The sequence below is a fragment of the Alnus glutinosa genome, chromosome 5 (assembly GCF_958979055.1).
Source record: "Alnus glutinosa chromosome 5, dhAlnGlut1.1, whole genome shotgun sequence".
Lineage (NCBI taxonomy): Eukaryota > Viridiplantae > Streptophyta > Magnoliopsida > Fagales > Betulaceae > Alnus > Alnus glutinosa.
The window spans coordinates 9487206-9503660 of record NC_084890.1 but is presented as its reverse complement, the minus strand read 5'-3'; the positions used below and the strand labels follow the sequence as shown (position 1 = coordinate 9503660).

General features: G+C 35.1%; 1 protein-coding gene across 3 annotated transcripts; it reads left to right on the top strand.

Annotated features, from left to right (window-relative positions):
* Positions 1-6036: 6036 nt before the first annotated feature.
* Positions 6037-13373, top strand: LOC133868225 (auxin response factor 3-like). Of its 3 annotated transcripts, none has more exons than XM_062305046.1 (10): positions 6037-6871; positions 7365-7421; positions 7790-7972; positions 8143-8227; positions 8348-8438; positions 8506-8670; positions 9718-9837; positions 9922-9997; positions 11224-11380; positions 11469-13373. In XM_062305046.1, the coding sequence occupies exons 1-10, from the start codon at positions 6584-6586 to the stop codon at positions 12443-12445; spliced, it is 2199 nt and encodes a 732-aa protein (XP_062161030.1). In that variant the 5' UTR covers positions 6037-6583; the 3' UTR covers positions 12446-13373. The 3 variants fall into 3 exon arrangements, with proteins under 3 accessions (XP_062161030.1, XP_062161029.1, XP_062161028.1); XM_062305045.1 differs by having other exon boundaries at positions 9715-9837; XM_062305044.1 differs by having other exon boundaries at positions 9706-9837.
* The last annotated feature ends 3082 nt before the right edge of the window (positions 13374-16455 follow it).

Sequence of the window (16455 nt, the reverse complement as noted above, 5' to 3'; positions counted from 1 at the left end):
ATTTTGTTGTAAAATTATTTGGATGGTGCAAAATTTTTTGTCAGAGTCTAAATAATATTAATCCGAAAATTAATAATAAAATAAGTAGAATACATGAGAATAAAATTAGAGCAATGAAAGATCTCACAATACTGTAGGAACATGCAAAAGCGTTGTCCTTAAAAGTTGATTTCGTGCTTCCGAAGTATTCAATAATGAGCCAACAGTCATAAATGGAAAGAAAAAAAAAATTTAAACCTGAATAAGATTAAAAAAAAAAAAAAAAAAAGGTTTGTAACACTACAATAAATTTCAATTATTTTTTCAATGGAACCAATCTTAACCGTTTATTTTTGCACAAAAGAATCTTCCATGATTTTTTCACCGGAGACAAGCTAAACTCAACTTACATAACCAACTCTTAGAAATGTGCAATATAGAGTATTCTCATCAAGCTAGCCAAAAAGATAAAATAGGACCCGAATGAATTACATCCGGCTAAGCAAAATGTTGAAACATTTGGTTAACCGTAACTGTTCCCCTATCAAATGTGAAAACATGCATTACAAAATCTATAGCATTTTCTCTATTCCCAAAAGAAATAATAATTAAATATTTGAAAATAAATAGTAAAAGTGAATAGTTAAAATAGAGAGCCTAATATAAGTATTTTAAAAAAGTTACTAATTCATAGCGGCTGTAGATGATTTATTAGTTAGTTGCACATGATCATGTCAATGTAGAAATAAATAATAATAATAATAAAAATAAATTGGAGTAATACAGAATTTAGTAATTTACCAAAAAAGCAAAAGATTTCGCCAAAAGCCAAACTGACTACCGCCAAAGAGATATGCCCTAAAGATTATAGATAGGCCAAACGAATGCCTGTAAAAACACATGGACCTATCACCAAAAGGTGGAGATATACGTTTATGAATTATGGTTTCCCTTTCCCTAATGGGTACCCTGCCAACATCCAACTATGACCTTCGTTAAGGGAAAGGTGGAAAATTGGATCCATCATTTCTTGGGGAACCTCTCGTTGTCACGTGTCTATTATTTCCAAATTTTCATTCATCTAAATTGACTGTTTTTCAAGAAAACGTGGAAGAATATTTATCACAAATTTTGTACCTATATAAGCGAATTAAGCCTTTAGCGGAATAGGACAGATGTCGCAATTTTATCAAATTTTGTTTACTTTGACTTAATAAATTTTGTTAGTAATACGTTAACTTAAATACGACACATGTTACAATTTTATTAGTTCTGAAGTATTACATTAGTGAAATTTAACTGTAAGAAGTAAATTATTTTTTTGGCATACCTAATAGACCTATAAGTTAATTACTATTAATAATATTTATGTAACTTTGATATATGAAATATTTCAACTCTTTAATTATCTTAGGGTATAAAAAATGTAGTTTTTAGCGTTACTCTTTATCTGAAAATAATAGGCTCGCTTAAAGATGCTTTAAAACTCACAAATTTTGTACCTACGTAGAACCCACATGTAGAAAATAAATTTAATAATTAATTTGAATAAAAATAAAAATTATTAGAATTATACAAAGATTTTATTCATTATTCCTTTATTTTATCGCTTCTCTCATTCTCTCATGACCATTGAAAAAAATATAACCGTTAATAAATATGAATATTTGAAAATATAAGTGTTGACAAGAATATAAAATAAAAAAATAATATTTAAATAAAAATAAAAAAATATGTTGAAGTGCATAACAAAAAAAAAAAAAAAAAAAAAAAAGGATAATTGAGATGCTCATTTGGGCCATTTGTCTCGAAATCCGTGTGAGATTACATACGTTGTCTTTTACCCAAATGTCATATGGATAAAAATTTTAAGAATATATGAACTCTATTTTTTATTTTTATTTTTAATAATTTTTGGTTGGGTAAAATTAAAAAAAGCAATTCGTAGTGGGGATGGGCCTGACGCAAAAGCTTAAAGTGAGGCAAAATGGAAACATATAATGCTGCCATCCCACGCTCCTGCAGACGTTGGTGTGCACGCGTGCATTGATAACAGCTCAGCCACTTAAATAGCGGAAGCAAGAAATCTCCATCCTACTTACATAAATAAATAAATAATTTTTTTTTTAAAAAAAAAAGAATAAAAGAAAAGAGGAATCTCCAAGCTCTTTTGCCATATTATTCTAAATTGCGAAAAAAAATTAATTTCAACTAAATTGCGAAAAAAAAAATACAGGAAGCACTTTTTTTTTTTTTTTTCTTTTTAATATATATATATATATATATATAGGAAAAGAAAGTCATCTTTTTAAGCCACCCTCCCAAAAGTGAGAATCACTTTCACCAAAACGACAACATAAAAAGCGGTTTCCGTTGTAATAATACAGGAAAGTGTTTATTCTAAGTAATTTTAATTTCAAATAATTGGGTTCTAAAAGCAGAAGATTTAAGATCCGAGCGGCGCGTGGAATAAAGGAGAGGTTTCCGGTAAAGGAAAAAAGGAAGGAGCGAGTGATGGCCAATTGGGCATTGAGTAGTAACCCGTTTTGTCCGGGCTACTCATTAGGGGCTATCAAGCTATGGCCTAGACCTTCTGTGCTTGGCTTCTTTGCAATTGATGGCTCTGCTAAAGGACCTGCCACTTTTCATTGCTGTCACACTTTTGTCCACTCCATCTCACATTTACACTTTTACCCTTCTTTCCCTTCACTAACATAAATACTATACTATTAATCTCCATATTACTTTCCCAACTAATAATAATTATAATTGTGCATCACCATTTCATGATATGTACCTTCTTTTCATTCTTTTCTACAAAACCTTTCATAATAGAGGAATCCTTCTTTTTTGCCTTTATTTATCATATTCATTTTATTTCGATTAATTTTTTTTTTTTTTTTTATAATTTAGATAATTTGTTAGGCATTTAAATTTATAGATTATTGTGCCACAATAAATTCCAAGAGGGTTTTTGTCCAATTAGAAAAAGGTGGCAAAATGAATTTATTCGATTTTATTGAGGGATAAAGGAGACGTGCAGCCATGGGGAGTGAAGGTAGACCACTCATCGGGCACATGAAGTATATTCATGCTTTTTAATTACTTGGAAGATGTATAAATTTAGTAGTATATATATATATACAATATTGCAAAAAAACACTACACCCTATATATGCACATGACTTCAAAAAGAGAGACTGTGTAGGTTCTAATTTTTCATGAGCTTTTTATGAGGGCACACTTAGATAACTTGAAGTCTTGAAATAGTGACTAAATAACAAGTTGTAAAAGCAGTTGGTTTATTTATTAACGTTTTATTCAACCGATCGACCTCAACTAAGTGTACGGCCCATAAAGGGTATATTCGTTAATGAGTTTTGGAAGGTTTTTTTTTTGTTCGAAAAAAATGTTATCCTACGACGTAAATTGAACATGACTTACCGAATGACATGCTATTAATAGCACTTATAGAAAGGATATGCTATATAATGAAGAGGGAAAAAATGATAAAAACATGTAATTGGATTGTAAGACCCATTTGAGCATAACTTTTATTTTGGTTCCAAAAAATAAAAAATAAATAAATCCATTCACAAAAAGGTGGTTTTGGCATAGGTGGATTTTCTCAATTGCTCCCAATTCCCAATTGGGATTAGGCTTGAAATGTCAATTATCAATAAAAAAAGAAAAAAGAAAAAAGAAAAAAAGAGAGTCAATAATTCAATTAAACTCAATGAATAATATAGGTACAAGAAGCAAAGCATACCAAAGTTAGTTTTCATGAGTAGTATGATCGATCTGAATTAGAAAAGGTCATTGTTTCATTGATTTAGTTGTTCCCTAATTGGTTAGCCATAATGACTTGCATTTTGTCATTGCTTTTTGCCTAAGAAAACAACTCATTATGACACAAAGGACTCCCTATAAGGCGAAGTCAAATCTGGGCAAAAGCAAAGTAGTTGGTGTTTTGTAGGGATAAAAGGTGAATGTTGTAAACATTATGTAACCTACAGTTCGGACCATGGCTCTTCAATTTGGTGCAACAAAGCACTGCTTACAAAAGTCTGCCATATATGAGTAGAAGAATAGTGTACATATAGTATAGGGTATTCCAAGAGAATGCACCTTAGATTTTAGTTTGGAATAAAAAGTTGTCCCAAGAAAAGTAAAAACTCTACAACTTAGCCTCTTCCCAAAGTTGGCCATTATAGACAACTTTCTTGGTATGGGTAAACATTAACACTAACATCAAAAATTAAGGAAACATAGAACAAATCAGACCACATATCTAACAAGATTTTTTTTTATTAAAAAAAAAAAAAAAAAACTGCTGATTTTATGTAAATTAATGAGATTTTTGTTTGCACAAAACCCAAAAAAATTGGTTTATAGACTAGTAAGGATGGAATAATGAAACACGCCGCCTAGAGAGGTGGCATTTATTTTTTTAAAAATAATAATAATAAGGGGAGATCAAACTCATTTAACCCTCTCTGAATTTTCATAACTTTTTTAAAATTCTTTTCGAAGTTAAAAAACTCTCAATTTAATGTATCGAACTTCAAAAAATTTGCAACTCATCCCTCTAGTAAGATTTTTCGTTAAAAAGTTTGCAAGTTCAAGAGGTTTAGTGATGTTTACAAAACCCAAGTCCTTTAAATATTATTTGCATTTAAAGAGTTCCCTACAGGTACTTCAAATATTTATACTCCAAAATTATGTTCAAATAACACAAATGTTTAAAAATGAATTTAGGGTTTCGAACAATGGACTATGACATCAAACAATCGGTGATAGTTGTTGTCGATTAATCAGTATCCAACCTCAAACGTTTGAATCATAACCGTACTGAACAATTAATCTTCGTGCTCGAACGTTCGAAGACAATGGATAAACATCTATTTTTGGGATACCTTAGCCTTATGATATTTGCATGGATCCTATATTCATCATTTTCTCCCTTTACATCATTTTGGACGCCCATTTGCTTCAATAAACCCTAGAGTGAGAGAGATTGTGAGTTTTAGAGAAATGAAATTTCTTGAGGTGCCATCTTCAAGAGAATGTAACTCCTTAAGCTTAATCTAGTTTTTTGTATTGTCATTAGCTTATTATACTACTGTTTAGTTATTGTCTAGTCTCACTTTCATGGTATGGTATATTATATTGTGGATCTAGGTTTCTAGATTTACTATATTGGGATTTTATGTTGGTTACTGCATGAGTAGACTATAGTTGTGGTTAAGCATGTAATATTATGTTATTATTGCATGACTAACTTGGCCTAAGAAACCCTCATATAGTATTCATCTCTCTCTCTCTCTCTCTTTTCATTTGTCAACGGCCTTCGCGGCATCATGAGGCTCTTATTTTTTGTTCATTTAGATTTAGATTTTAATTTTATTAATTTTTATTTTTTAATGAGAAACTTAAAAGGAAAATAGTTCGAGTTGAGCAAATCAAGTACTCGATAAGGCTTGGTTTAGTATCCTTGTTGGGTTTGAGCTCAAGCTTGATCTCGATAAAGGGTTTGGTAAGCCGAGTTCGAATGGATATTCAAGGCTTGGCTTGAGTCTGAGCTGAGTTTGAACACCCATATGATTCAACTGAGCCGAGTAGAGTTTGATAATTTGATACCCAGTTCAACTTATCTCGATTAGAATTAGAATTGTCAATTTTTTAAAACGATCCACGAACTCGATATAAAATTAACGAATAAGAGCTAATGGGTATGATCCGTTCAATTAAATAAATCAAATTAAAATTAATCTATATAATCTTATACAACATACCTCAACACGATTCAAACTTAAACTTACTGATAAAAATTATCACCCATTACAACACGCATGAGTTAATAATAGAATGACAAAAACTCTTTGAAAGAGAAGTCCCCAAAAGTTTAGGAGAGATTAAAGAAGGGGGATATGAGTGAGATTTGGGGGAGTAGAAGGGGACAGAATAGACATCCGCCCGGAAATACAGGGAGGCCGTACAGAAATCCCTTCTTTTCAGTTCGTGATATATATTTGGAATTTAACTAACAAAGCACTATCTCTCTAAGCTCTCTCTGCCACACGTCACTCCTAGCAGTCGCAGCATTGCAGCATTGCAGCAGCAGCAGTGCTGCAAAGCTCAGCTTTCAGACAGAAAAGAAAACCAAAACCCAAAGACCCAAAAGCAGAAAAAAGAGAAAAAGGGAAAAACAAAAACCAATCCCAGTATTATAATCCAAAACTTCTGTTCCCAATTAAACCCCCACCATCAAAGCTGTTGATTTGATTTGATTTGATGCCCAAGCAACCCAATTCACCCCCATTTTTCACTAACAAAGTGGGAAAGCAGAAACAAACAGAAAAAAAGAAAGAAAAGAAAAGAAAAGAAAGACAAGCTAGCTTTCGTCTTTTTGAGGACCTCTCAGACTCCAACCTTCTTTCAGCAATGCCAAAGCCTTGCTTGCTACTCCCCCACCTCATAAAAATGCAGGCATGACCCCTCTTTCTCTTCCACACACTCTTTTTCTCGTTCCCAAAAGCACTTTTCTTCAGCTCCTGCCTTTGGCTTGTCATTGTTTCTTCACTCTTGAGGGGCTTTTGATTTCATGGGTCTGATCGATCTCAACACGACGGAGGAGGACGAAACGCCGTCCTCCGACTCCTCCGCTTCATCGTGGTGCTCTGCCCCTGCTCTCAGCGCTTCGGCCTCGGCCTCGTCGGTGTGTCTGGAGCTGTGGCACGCGTGTGCGGGCCCACTGATTTCGCTGCCGAAGAAGAATAGTGTGGTGGTGTACTTCCCGCAGGGACACATGGAGCAGGTTCCGGATTTTCCGCTCGCAGCTTGTGATCTCCCTTCCCACGTGTTCTGTCGCGTTGTTGATGTCAAGCTCCATGTAAGCACCAATATGATGTATTACGTGTGCATACATACGTTTGTTTGTGTGTGTGTTTGGTTGCGTAATTGAATTTCGTGTCTTTGTGGTGGAACTGTCGTGGGTAAGTGAATGCTTTTGGTTATTTGGGGTTTGGGTTTTGTGGGTTTTGTGCATTTTGATTGCTTTTTGTGGTTTGTTCGTTTGTTTCCCCAGAAAATTGAGGGGGTGAGGGGGAAGGAATGTGAAAAGTTCTCTTTTCTGTGTTTTTGTTCAGCTCAACTTGACTCTACCAAGTTAATGTGGAAGATTCGAGACTGACCTGATTTGAGCTTTTTTTTTTAATTATTTTTTATATTTCTTTTTGGGGTTTTATTGGGATTTAAAGAAGGGAAAGTATGAAGTCTAAATTTTCCTTACAATGATGGTTTTTTGGTGAGCCAAGGGGGTGTTAAATTTTAAAAGAAGTTCCTTTATTGTGAATTTGATTTGAAATGTGTGTTTATTGGGGCAGGCGGAGGAGGGCACCGATGAGGTTTATGCGCAGGTCTCGCTGACTCCTGAAAGCGAGGTGAGCTTTGTTCAGATTACATGCATTGTTTGGGCTTCTGAATGTTGAGATTTTATTATTCTGGATTTAAATAATGGAAGTGAACTTCAACTGCGCTCTGCGGCCCTGTTTTTTGTTGCTAGTTAGCTTCATCGAATTCATTCCAACTCTTGAAGACCAAAAGAAAAGTTTAAAAATGAGATTTTTAACTTCATCTCCTTTCCATTGATATATTTTGAATCAGATATTTCTTCGTGTTTTTCTGTCCTTGAAGATTTGAATAAACTTTTGCGTCTTGACTTCTTGCCTAACATTTTCTGTTTCTTTACTTTCATGTTGAAACTCTTTAGAGGTGATATTTGTTTTGCATGAACTATCATTGTACACAGCAATTCGAGCAGAAACTCCAAGAAGGGGATATTGATGCAGATGGTGAAGAAGATGATATTGAAGTAGTTGCAAAGTCTTCCACACCTCACATGTTCTGTAAGACTCTTACTGCTTCTGATACTAGCACCCATGGAGGCTTCTCTGTTCCTCGTCGAGCTGCTGAGGACTGCTTCCCTCCCCTGGTAATGGTAGTGAATTTTTCTGTCCACATGAATTTTGGCTTCACCTGGTTTTTGCTTCACCTAGTTTGAATCATAAACCCATTTTTTGAGTGCACATTTGTGACCAATGTACGTGCTTTAGGTTAATACTTCTCGTGTAGTATATGAGTTTGAGTAAATTGTTACTGCAGGACTATGAGCAACAGAGACCTTCACAAGAGCTTGTGGCAAAGGATCTGCATGGGTTGGAATGGAAGTTTCGACATATCTACAGGGGTACGCCACAATTACCAGATATAATTTTAGTGCCTCATTTGTTGAGATATCAGATGGTCAAATAACAAGGTGCTTACTGGAACTCTGATGAATCACTTTGCTCCTTTTTTGTTTGAGCAGGGCAGCCGCGAAGGCATCTGCTCACTACTGGGTGGAGTGGTTTCGTAAACAAGAAGAAGCTTGTCTCCGGAGATGCTGTGCTTTTTCTTAGGTAAAGAAGCTTCACATTGAGGAAATTTATGATGTTATTTGTGATTCTTAAATAACATCCCTGACAGGGGTGAGGATGGAGAATTACGACTGGGAATCCGAAGAGCTGCTCAAGTTAAAGGTGGTGGAACTTTCTCGGCTGTCTGTAGCCAGCAGATGAGTCATTGTTCTCTGATGGATGTGGTTAATGCTATATCTATGAGAAGCACCTTCAATATTTACTACAATCCAAGGTATTAAGCTGCTCTCTTTATCTTGCATTTGCTTAGAAAGTGTATCACCATGTTGTTACCTTAATGTTCAATTAGGGGAGCGGTTACATTGGGCATGTAGAGTCTTAGATTTAGTTCTATAACATACAGGAGTTGAAGTTCAAATCCTTACTTACCTCTTCTTGGAGGTGCTCTAAATCAGCTTGGTGAAATATGGGTTGAAAAGGAATTTCAGTTGGAATGTAGTAAAATTCTTTTGCAGATCTTGCATGTGGCTTTGTTCATATCTGTCTGTATATCTTATATTAACAATTTACCATGGCTAGACGCTGAAGAAAATTATCATAAAAACACGCCCCCCCCATTTGTCTGTACTCAATTTTCCGTAAGTTCCATACGAGCACCATGATCCAATCTTATCTCTTCCACCAGATCTCCCAGAAATCTAGCTCTATTCAAGGGCATCACTCAATCTCAAAAGTATTTTAGCTTTCCTCTCTAATTCCAATTGCCATCAAGTAAGTGCACTTTTGACTACCTACATCAAATGAGCCTTAAGAAAGTACTATCATTTGTTGTGCCCACCGTCACTAACATACTCCCACCTCTTGTCTTAATGCAGCTTAATGATTGTTAAAGTAGTCTTACGACTCAGATTATGTGTTATGAGCTCAGTCTGGTTGTATTTATCACTTCCATATTTATACACATTTTCGAAATCAAGGCATTATAGTAAAATTTGTGGAATGAGCAAAAGCGGCCCCCCTCTTCCCCCTCCTCCCCCCCCCTCCAAAAAAAAGAAAAAAAGAACTTGTTTATAACCATTTTGCAGTAAGTTCATCAATCTTTAAAATCTTAGGTTATCAGCTTGCCAATGATCCTTTGTTGTCTTTCTATCTATTTGCTTCTTACATGTTTACCAATAGTTTCTGCTCTCTATTATTTATTATTTATTTTTATTGTTATTATCTTCATGAGTAGCTGTACTTGAACATTCAAAGATTCAGTTTGTCCATGCTTTCCGAGTTATATACTAAATGTTTAAAATTGTCCAAGTGTATCTAGTAGGGCCAGCTCATCGGAATTTGTAATCCCTCTCCGTAAATTCTTGAAGAGCCTGAACCATTCATTTTCAGTTGGAATGAGGTTCAAAATGCGTTTTGAAGCAGAAGATGCATCTGAGAGAAGGTTAGGCATGTTGGACCTGCAGCATTTAAGATAAATTACTCCATCAAAATGCAGTAACTAAAACCCCCCTCCCCTTTTGGTCAGATACACTGGGCTTATAACTGGAATTAGCGATATGGATCCTGTTAGATGGCCTGGTTCAAAATGGAGATGTCTACTGGTATGCATTTATAAGAGAACTTGATCGCCTTTACACTTTTTTATTTTTTATTTTCAAATGCAAATAATGCTTGTGCATTGAAGACTGGATTTAAGGGTAAACTTAGCTTTATTTGTATGGTGTGCTTATGTGCATTTGAGATTATTCGTTATGGTTCATCATACCTTTTTGTCGCTAAAGGAATTAGGCTTATACTGTCCTTTCTGCCACTGTACCTTCTCTTTGGGACATAGGAACGCTTATACCTCCTCTTTTGCCATTGTTTGGAATCAATTTATTTATTTATTTTAATTTATTATTTCCTAAAAATATTTTAGGCTCATTCGTCGATATCTCGATTATGATATCAAATGCCTCAATGCCCATTTGACCCTATGTTTGAGGCATATAATGTGCAATAAGGTTGCTTATATCAAAATGTGATTAAAAACTGGCTTCATCTACTCTTTAGTATATATTAACACAATTTCGTTTATTTATAGTTTTCTCTATCTTTTAAATGTTTGAAACTCATTCTTAGGTCAGTATTGAAGTAAACTTCATCAGGCGACAGGAGCAGCTTAATTACTTTTGTTGTATATGGTTTGTGGTTTCAAAATCCACTGTATATAGTTTGTGGTATCAAAATGTTTTTTCGTTGAACATGTGCATGTCTGCATATATGTATAATATTGATTTATTAGAACTATGATTGAAAATGTGAGCCCAAACCTCAAGTGCCTAACATTATGCAGAAGTTATTTACTTATCATGAAAGAAAAAACATTTCCTAGAGATTATCTTGCCTTATCTTCCTTATATTTTCTGTCAAGAGTCATTTGTTTTGCTCTTGCTTTGTCAAGCTCTCTCCTATATTATTCACAGAATTAAATCTTTGATCAAGGATTTCTGCCTGGTGTCCCAGGGGATGGTCTTCAGGTTTCTGATCAATTGACCTTGATTATTGTTGGTTCACTGCTAAGGTGTATCCATTCAAAATTTTATGCATAATAGTTATTAGCCAGTGCAGTGATATAAATTCCCTTGTTCTCCTTTAGCAGGTCTAGAAATGTGCGAGAATTTTTTATATTCTTGAGTTCATCAATGCGGAGCATTTAATATGTTCTTTTGGTTGCTCATGTGCTGGAGTTGTCACTGTTTCATGACAATTCCGACTTTTGATATGAGATGTTCCTCCAAATTTACTTTATTTGATGGTAGCAAACAATGTTGGCTCCTTTTTGCAGGTAAGGTGGGATGATGTGGAGGCTAGGCATAATAGGGTTTCTCCGTGGGAAATCGAACCATCTGGTTCTCTTTCCAGTTCCAGTAGCTTAATGGCACCTGGTCCAAAGAGGACAAGAATTGGATTGCCTTCCACAAAACCAGACGGACCAGTTCCTAGTAGGTTTTCTGCATTACAAGCTTGTAACCGATTGTCTTTTCCTTCTCCAAGCAACATAATTGACTGGTCTTCTTGTTCTTCTAACAGATGGGATTAGAGCATCAGACTTTGGGGAATCTTTAAGCTTCCAGAGGGTCTTGCAAGGTCAAGAAATTTTGGGTTTTACTCCTTATGATGTTATTGATACTCATAATCAGCATCCATCTGAAACAAGGAGGTGTTTTCTTGGTTCGAATTGTTCTGGGATTGCTGCACTAGGAGATGGTGTCAGAAACCCCGTCGTAAATTCTGATATGTCCTACAAAGGCATTGGCTTTGGTGAATCTTCCCGATTCCATAAGGTCTTGCAAGGTCAAGAAATATTTCCAAGTTCTCCATATGTAAGAGCCCCAACCACAAAGGAGGCTCATGACAATGGTGGCCTTGGAATCTTTAATGGTGTTCAAGTGCTGAACTCAAGGAATGGGTGGTCTGCCATGATGCAGGGAAATAATACACATATGCGCCCATCTGCCCCATCTATGCAAGTTTCATCACCGTCTTCTGTGTTAATGTTCCAGCAAGCAATTAATCCAGTTTCAAACTTAAGTTCAGTATATAAATTCAGGAGTCCGGAGGAGCAGAGAATTGGTGATCGAAGTTTATCTGTTTCTGAAACAATTGGTGGAAAGCCCACATCATCCTCACTTTATGGGCCTAGCTTTTGTAGGAAAGATCAAGGAGTCATGAATTCTTCTGGTTTTGAGCATAATCCACTGGGTGTAACACTTCCACCTCTTGCAACTCGATCCACATTTGGGAGCAGTCCAGATCTAGTTTCCACATGTAAAAGTAGCTGCAGACTCTTTGGCTTTTCACTGACAGAGGAAAAACATGTTGCGAATACAGAGGACAACCCCACTTCAGTTTCATCTTCATTGAATCCTGGAGCTTCTTTTCTGCCTAATGTTGGGGACCAGTTCCATCCAATGCCTCCATTGATGACCAAGGCAGTTGGAAGCAATTGTACCAAAGTAAACAACCTATATGCTGTAAGAGATATGCTTTTTGATATTGCATTGTAGTCTGCTGCTGTAAGATAGGAACTGCAGCTTTGCAAGCAGGGGAGTATTTTAGACAAGATTGGTCTAATTAAGCTGAATATGAGTTGGAGCTGAATTTGATCTGAGAGGGCTTTTCACTACTGTTGGAAATGATGGAAAGTTGTTTAGAAGGATAACGAGGATGATGCTTTCTGGAGATGATCCGTGGCAGTAGTTGCCGAGTATTCATTTTCATTATCGACGATATTATATTTTGCGGCATTGTGCTTTCTGCATCAAGCCTGAAGTGAGTGTTTTCAAGCATCTTAAGTGGCACATGGCACATGTCTGGTAAAAGGCTCACCAAAAAAATGCTTGCAAAGGGGTGGCTGGCGCTGAAATGTCATGGTGGTGTTGTATACATCTAGTTTGATGCAGAAAACTTCTCGATGGTCTAGTTTCAGGGTCAAAACAGATGATCCATAGTTCTACAGGCCCCTAGTTCTATTATCAAGTAGATGCTTGCCTTTCTTTTCGTAGGAATAAGTTTTTGTATCCTGATTTATCGACAACGGGTTTGTCTATTAACTATTTTGTTTTCTCCCCTGATGGTTGATAAAGTTGTTGACATCGTTTTGCAGGAAATTGTGCAATATTTTCTCAAGAACTATGATATTTACTAAAGATGTAGTACTGGCACTTGAGGTTGCAGAAAGGGGATGCACATGGTTGCTAAGATTATGTGTGTTGCCACTAGTGCAACTTTGTTTTTGAGGAAAATTGTAATTATCCCCTTTAGGTTTCTCATGGCAGTCCTTGTTGGACAAGGGTCTTTTCTGACTTGATCAAATTCTACACAATTCGAATGTTATGGCGATTGGTAATTGATATGTATTTGTCAAGTTGATCATACTTTCTGAACCTTTTTATTTTCGCTACATTTTAAGTATTGCTTATATTTCTGCTTGTATTTCTTGATTGTTTTGTGATACTCAGGATTGTGTACATGTTGTGTGCTGGGGTGTATGATACGTGGAATCGAGTCATATCTGAGACATGTTTATATGTACATCTCTTTTTTAAATTAATCGTTGGATCTGTAGGACTCCATGTGTCTTTCCGGGTTCTACAGATTTCATGGTTAACTTAGAAAAGAGATGTAAAAGAATCATTTTTCTGTCTGAGATCGGAGGATGTTGTAAAAAAAAAAAAAAGGTGTCCTAATTTTAGGGGCATCGCACATGTAATTGATGTATCTTCTAAATTTTAATAGTGACAAAAGGTTATAAAATGAAGTGATAAATGCATTTTTGGTCCTATGGTTTGGTTTTGACAAATAGCTTTCCAAATTTTAGAAAGTAATAAAAACTTTACAGTTATAAAAGTCGATAGAATTTGTGTTACATCAGTAACAATCATAATTTTATTATGACGCGTGTAATTTATAATAAAAAAGAATGTAGGGGCCCGTCGCTTGCCTATTGGCGAACTACCCCACTAGCCTATCCGTTCTTCGTGTAGACCATCGTCGACGACATTGTCTACTGCACTTCCGTGTTCGTCAAGATTGTTAACTTCTCACCCTCTATTGCCTCCACCACCGCGTTCATTGTTTTCAGGTTTATTCCCACCGTCTTCTCGCACACTATAACTAAGCTACCATTACCAGCTTTGGGCTTCACTTTCCCAAAAGCTCTTGCTCAATGCATTTTCACTCGCCGTCTGAAGAACAGCTTATTTTTATTTGGTTTTTGAGAAGGTGAAGGATTGTTCGTGGAGTTTTTGAGAAACAGAAGTTGGGCTACCGAAATTGCCATTGACACTGTTTTTCTTCACTTTCCTTTTTTTTTTTTTTTTTGTCAAATATTTTCTACGTTATATTTTAGGAAAAAATATTAAAAAGTCCCATGAACTAACAACCAATTTTAAAATAGCATATTGAATTTTTAAGTATGCTAAAGTGACCAATCAAACTACTAAACTGTTCAAAAAAGACAATTTTTTATTATATTTCTATAATACCCTTGACATGTTTCATACATTCCATTAAAAATTAAATTAAATTAAAAAAACTAAAAACTAAAAATAAAAATCTGAATGGTGGCTCGAGCCGTCCTTTTGGGCCAATGGCCTTAGGGTGGCGCGGCCATCCTTTTTGGCTTGAGAATGCTTTCGGCCGCCACCTTCGACCAATCTAGGAGTAGTCGAATAACCCCAAAGGCTTTGGGGGTGATTCAACTACCCCCAAATAACAAAATGGGGGTGACCGAAACCACCTCATAGGCCCATGGGGGAGGGGAGAGGGGGTGATTCTGCTACCTCCAAAGGACCAAAAATAAAAGAAAAAAAGTTGGGGTTTAGCCCCTTGACCACCCCCATATCAGCAGGAGGGGGTGGCCAAAAGCACCCCTAGGCCAAATGGGGATGGCCGTGCCACCCCCAAAGGCCCCTGGGTGTGATTTGGCAAGCCTTATTGGCCCAAAAGGGTAACTCGAGCCACTCTTTCAGATTTTTTTTTTTAAAAAAAAAAAATATATATATATATATATATATATTTTCTTGATTTATAAATTTACCTTTTGTAAACAAAAAAAAAAAAATTAATATTATTATTATTTTTTAATGAGATCTATGACGCGTGACAAAGATATTATAGAAAGATTTCGACAAAACTGATCTTTTTGGCACACTTTGGTAGTTTAATGAGTTACTTTAGCACACTTAAAAGTTCATTAAGCTATTTTAAAATTAACTACTAGTTCACGGGGCTTTTTTATACTTTTTCCTTATATTTTTGTTTTGAATTTTTCTGCTACTTCAAAGAAGAAGGTTGTGCATGTTAAGTGGGAGTTTAATAAACATTTGATGGGTTTTTCAATTAGAAAGCTTTTGTTGAAGTTTTTGACTATTTAATCAATCCCATTGTGGTGGGGGTGGCCGGCTACCGCTTGCATTTTCTTTTTTCTTTTCTTTTTATTTATTTATTTTTTTTTTGAAATTATCATATACACCGTTATTTGCTCAATTTATAATAAAGGGAAATTACAAATGCAAATATTGAATTTGTGAGTGTGTTAAATTAATCATAGACTCATAGTAACTCTAAACTCTGAGATGAAGATGAATTATAATATTATATATGGGTCTCTTCCTGGATCATGTTAAATCGTATGAGTACTGAATGGGAAAAAGTTGGAATAAATGAGAAAGAAATGGAAAAAGGAAGAAAAAAGAAAAAGAAAAGGGACCAATATGGACCGACCAAGTAATGTATGAACCCATCAACTATCAACTATACGAAGTCTTCACGTACAGTTGCATTTTTTTTCTACAATATAATTGACAAAATGTAAGACTATTTTATTGGATTCAGATCATTAATTTTTGTTTTTTTAGTTTGAAGCTCCAAAGTGTCATTCAGTTCCCATTTTATTGACATTCGGAGATCTCATTTCAATTAATTTAATCTTACTATCTTATTATAAAATTCATACGTACTAAAGCTTGCCCAAAAAGAAGGCAAAAGGAAGATATATATATATATATATATATATATATATATATATATATATATATATATATATATATATATATATATATATATATATATATATATATATATATTCATGTGTTCAGCTCTTAGTTCTATAATACTAGCGGTACCGCCTAATCTTTAATTCCCAGTCTAAACGTTTAAGACCCTAGAGAGAGGCACGAGCGGTGAGTATGAGAAGATATGTGTACCAGCTGGTCATAGGCAGAATAGGAGTGAGACATAGCCCTGGGTAGAAGAAGAACAGTAAAAGGTTTGATTTGAACAATTCAAAGCACCTGTCTACTCGTTAACCTTGATAACTTTTAGAAACAAATTCAAATGTTTTCGGTGTTCTTCGATGGACTTAAAAAATATGTTGATGTAAATTATGGAGAACTTACTCAAGGGGCCGAGAATATTATATATATATATATATATGACTGTCATATAGCTTAATAATGTAATTGTGAAACTCAGCCTTAGATTCAACACTTGTTCAAAAAAATTTAAAGATTGA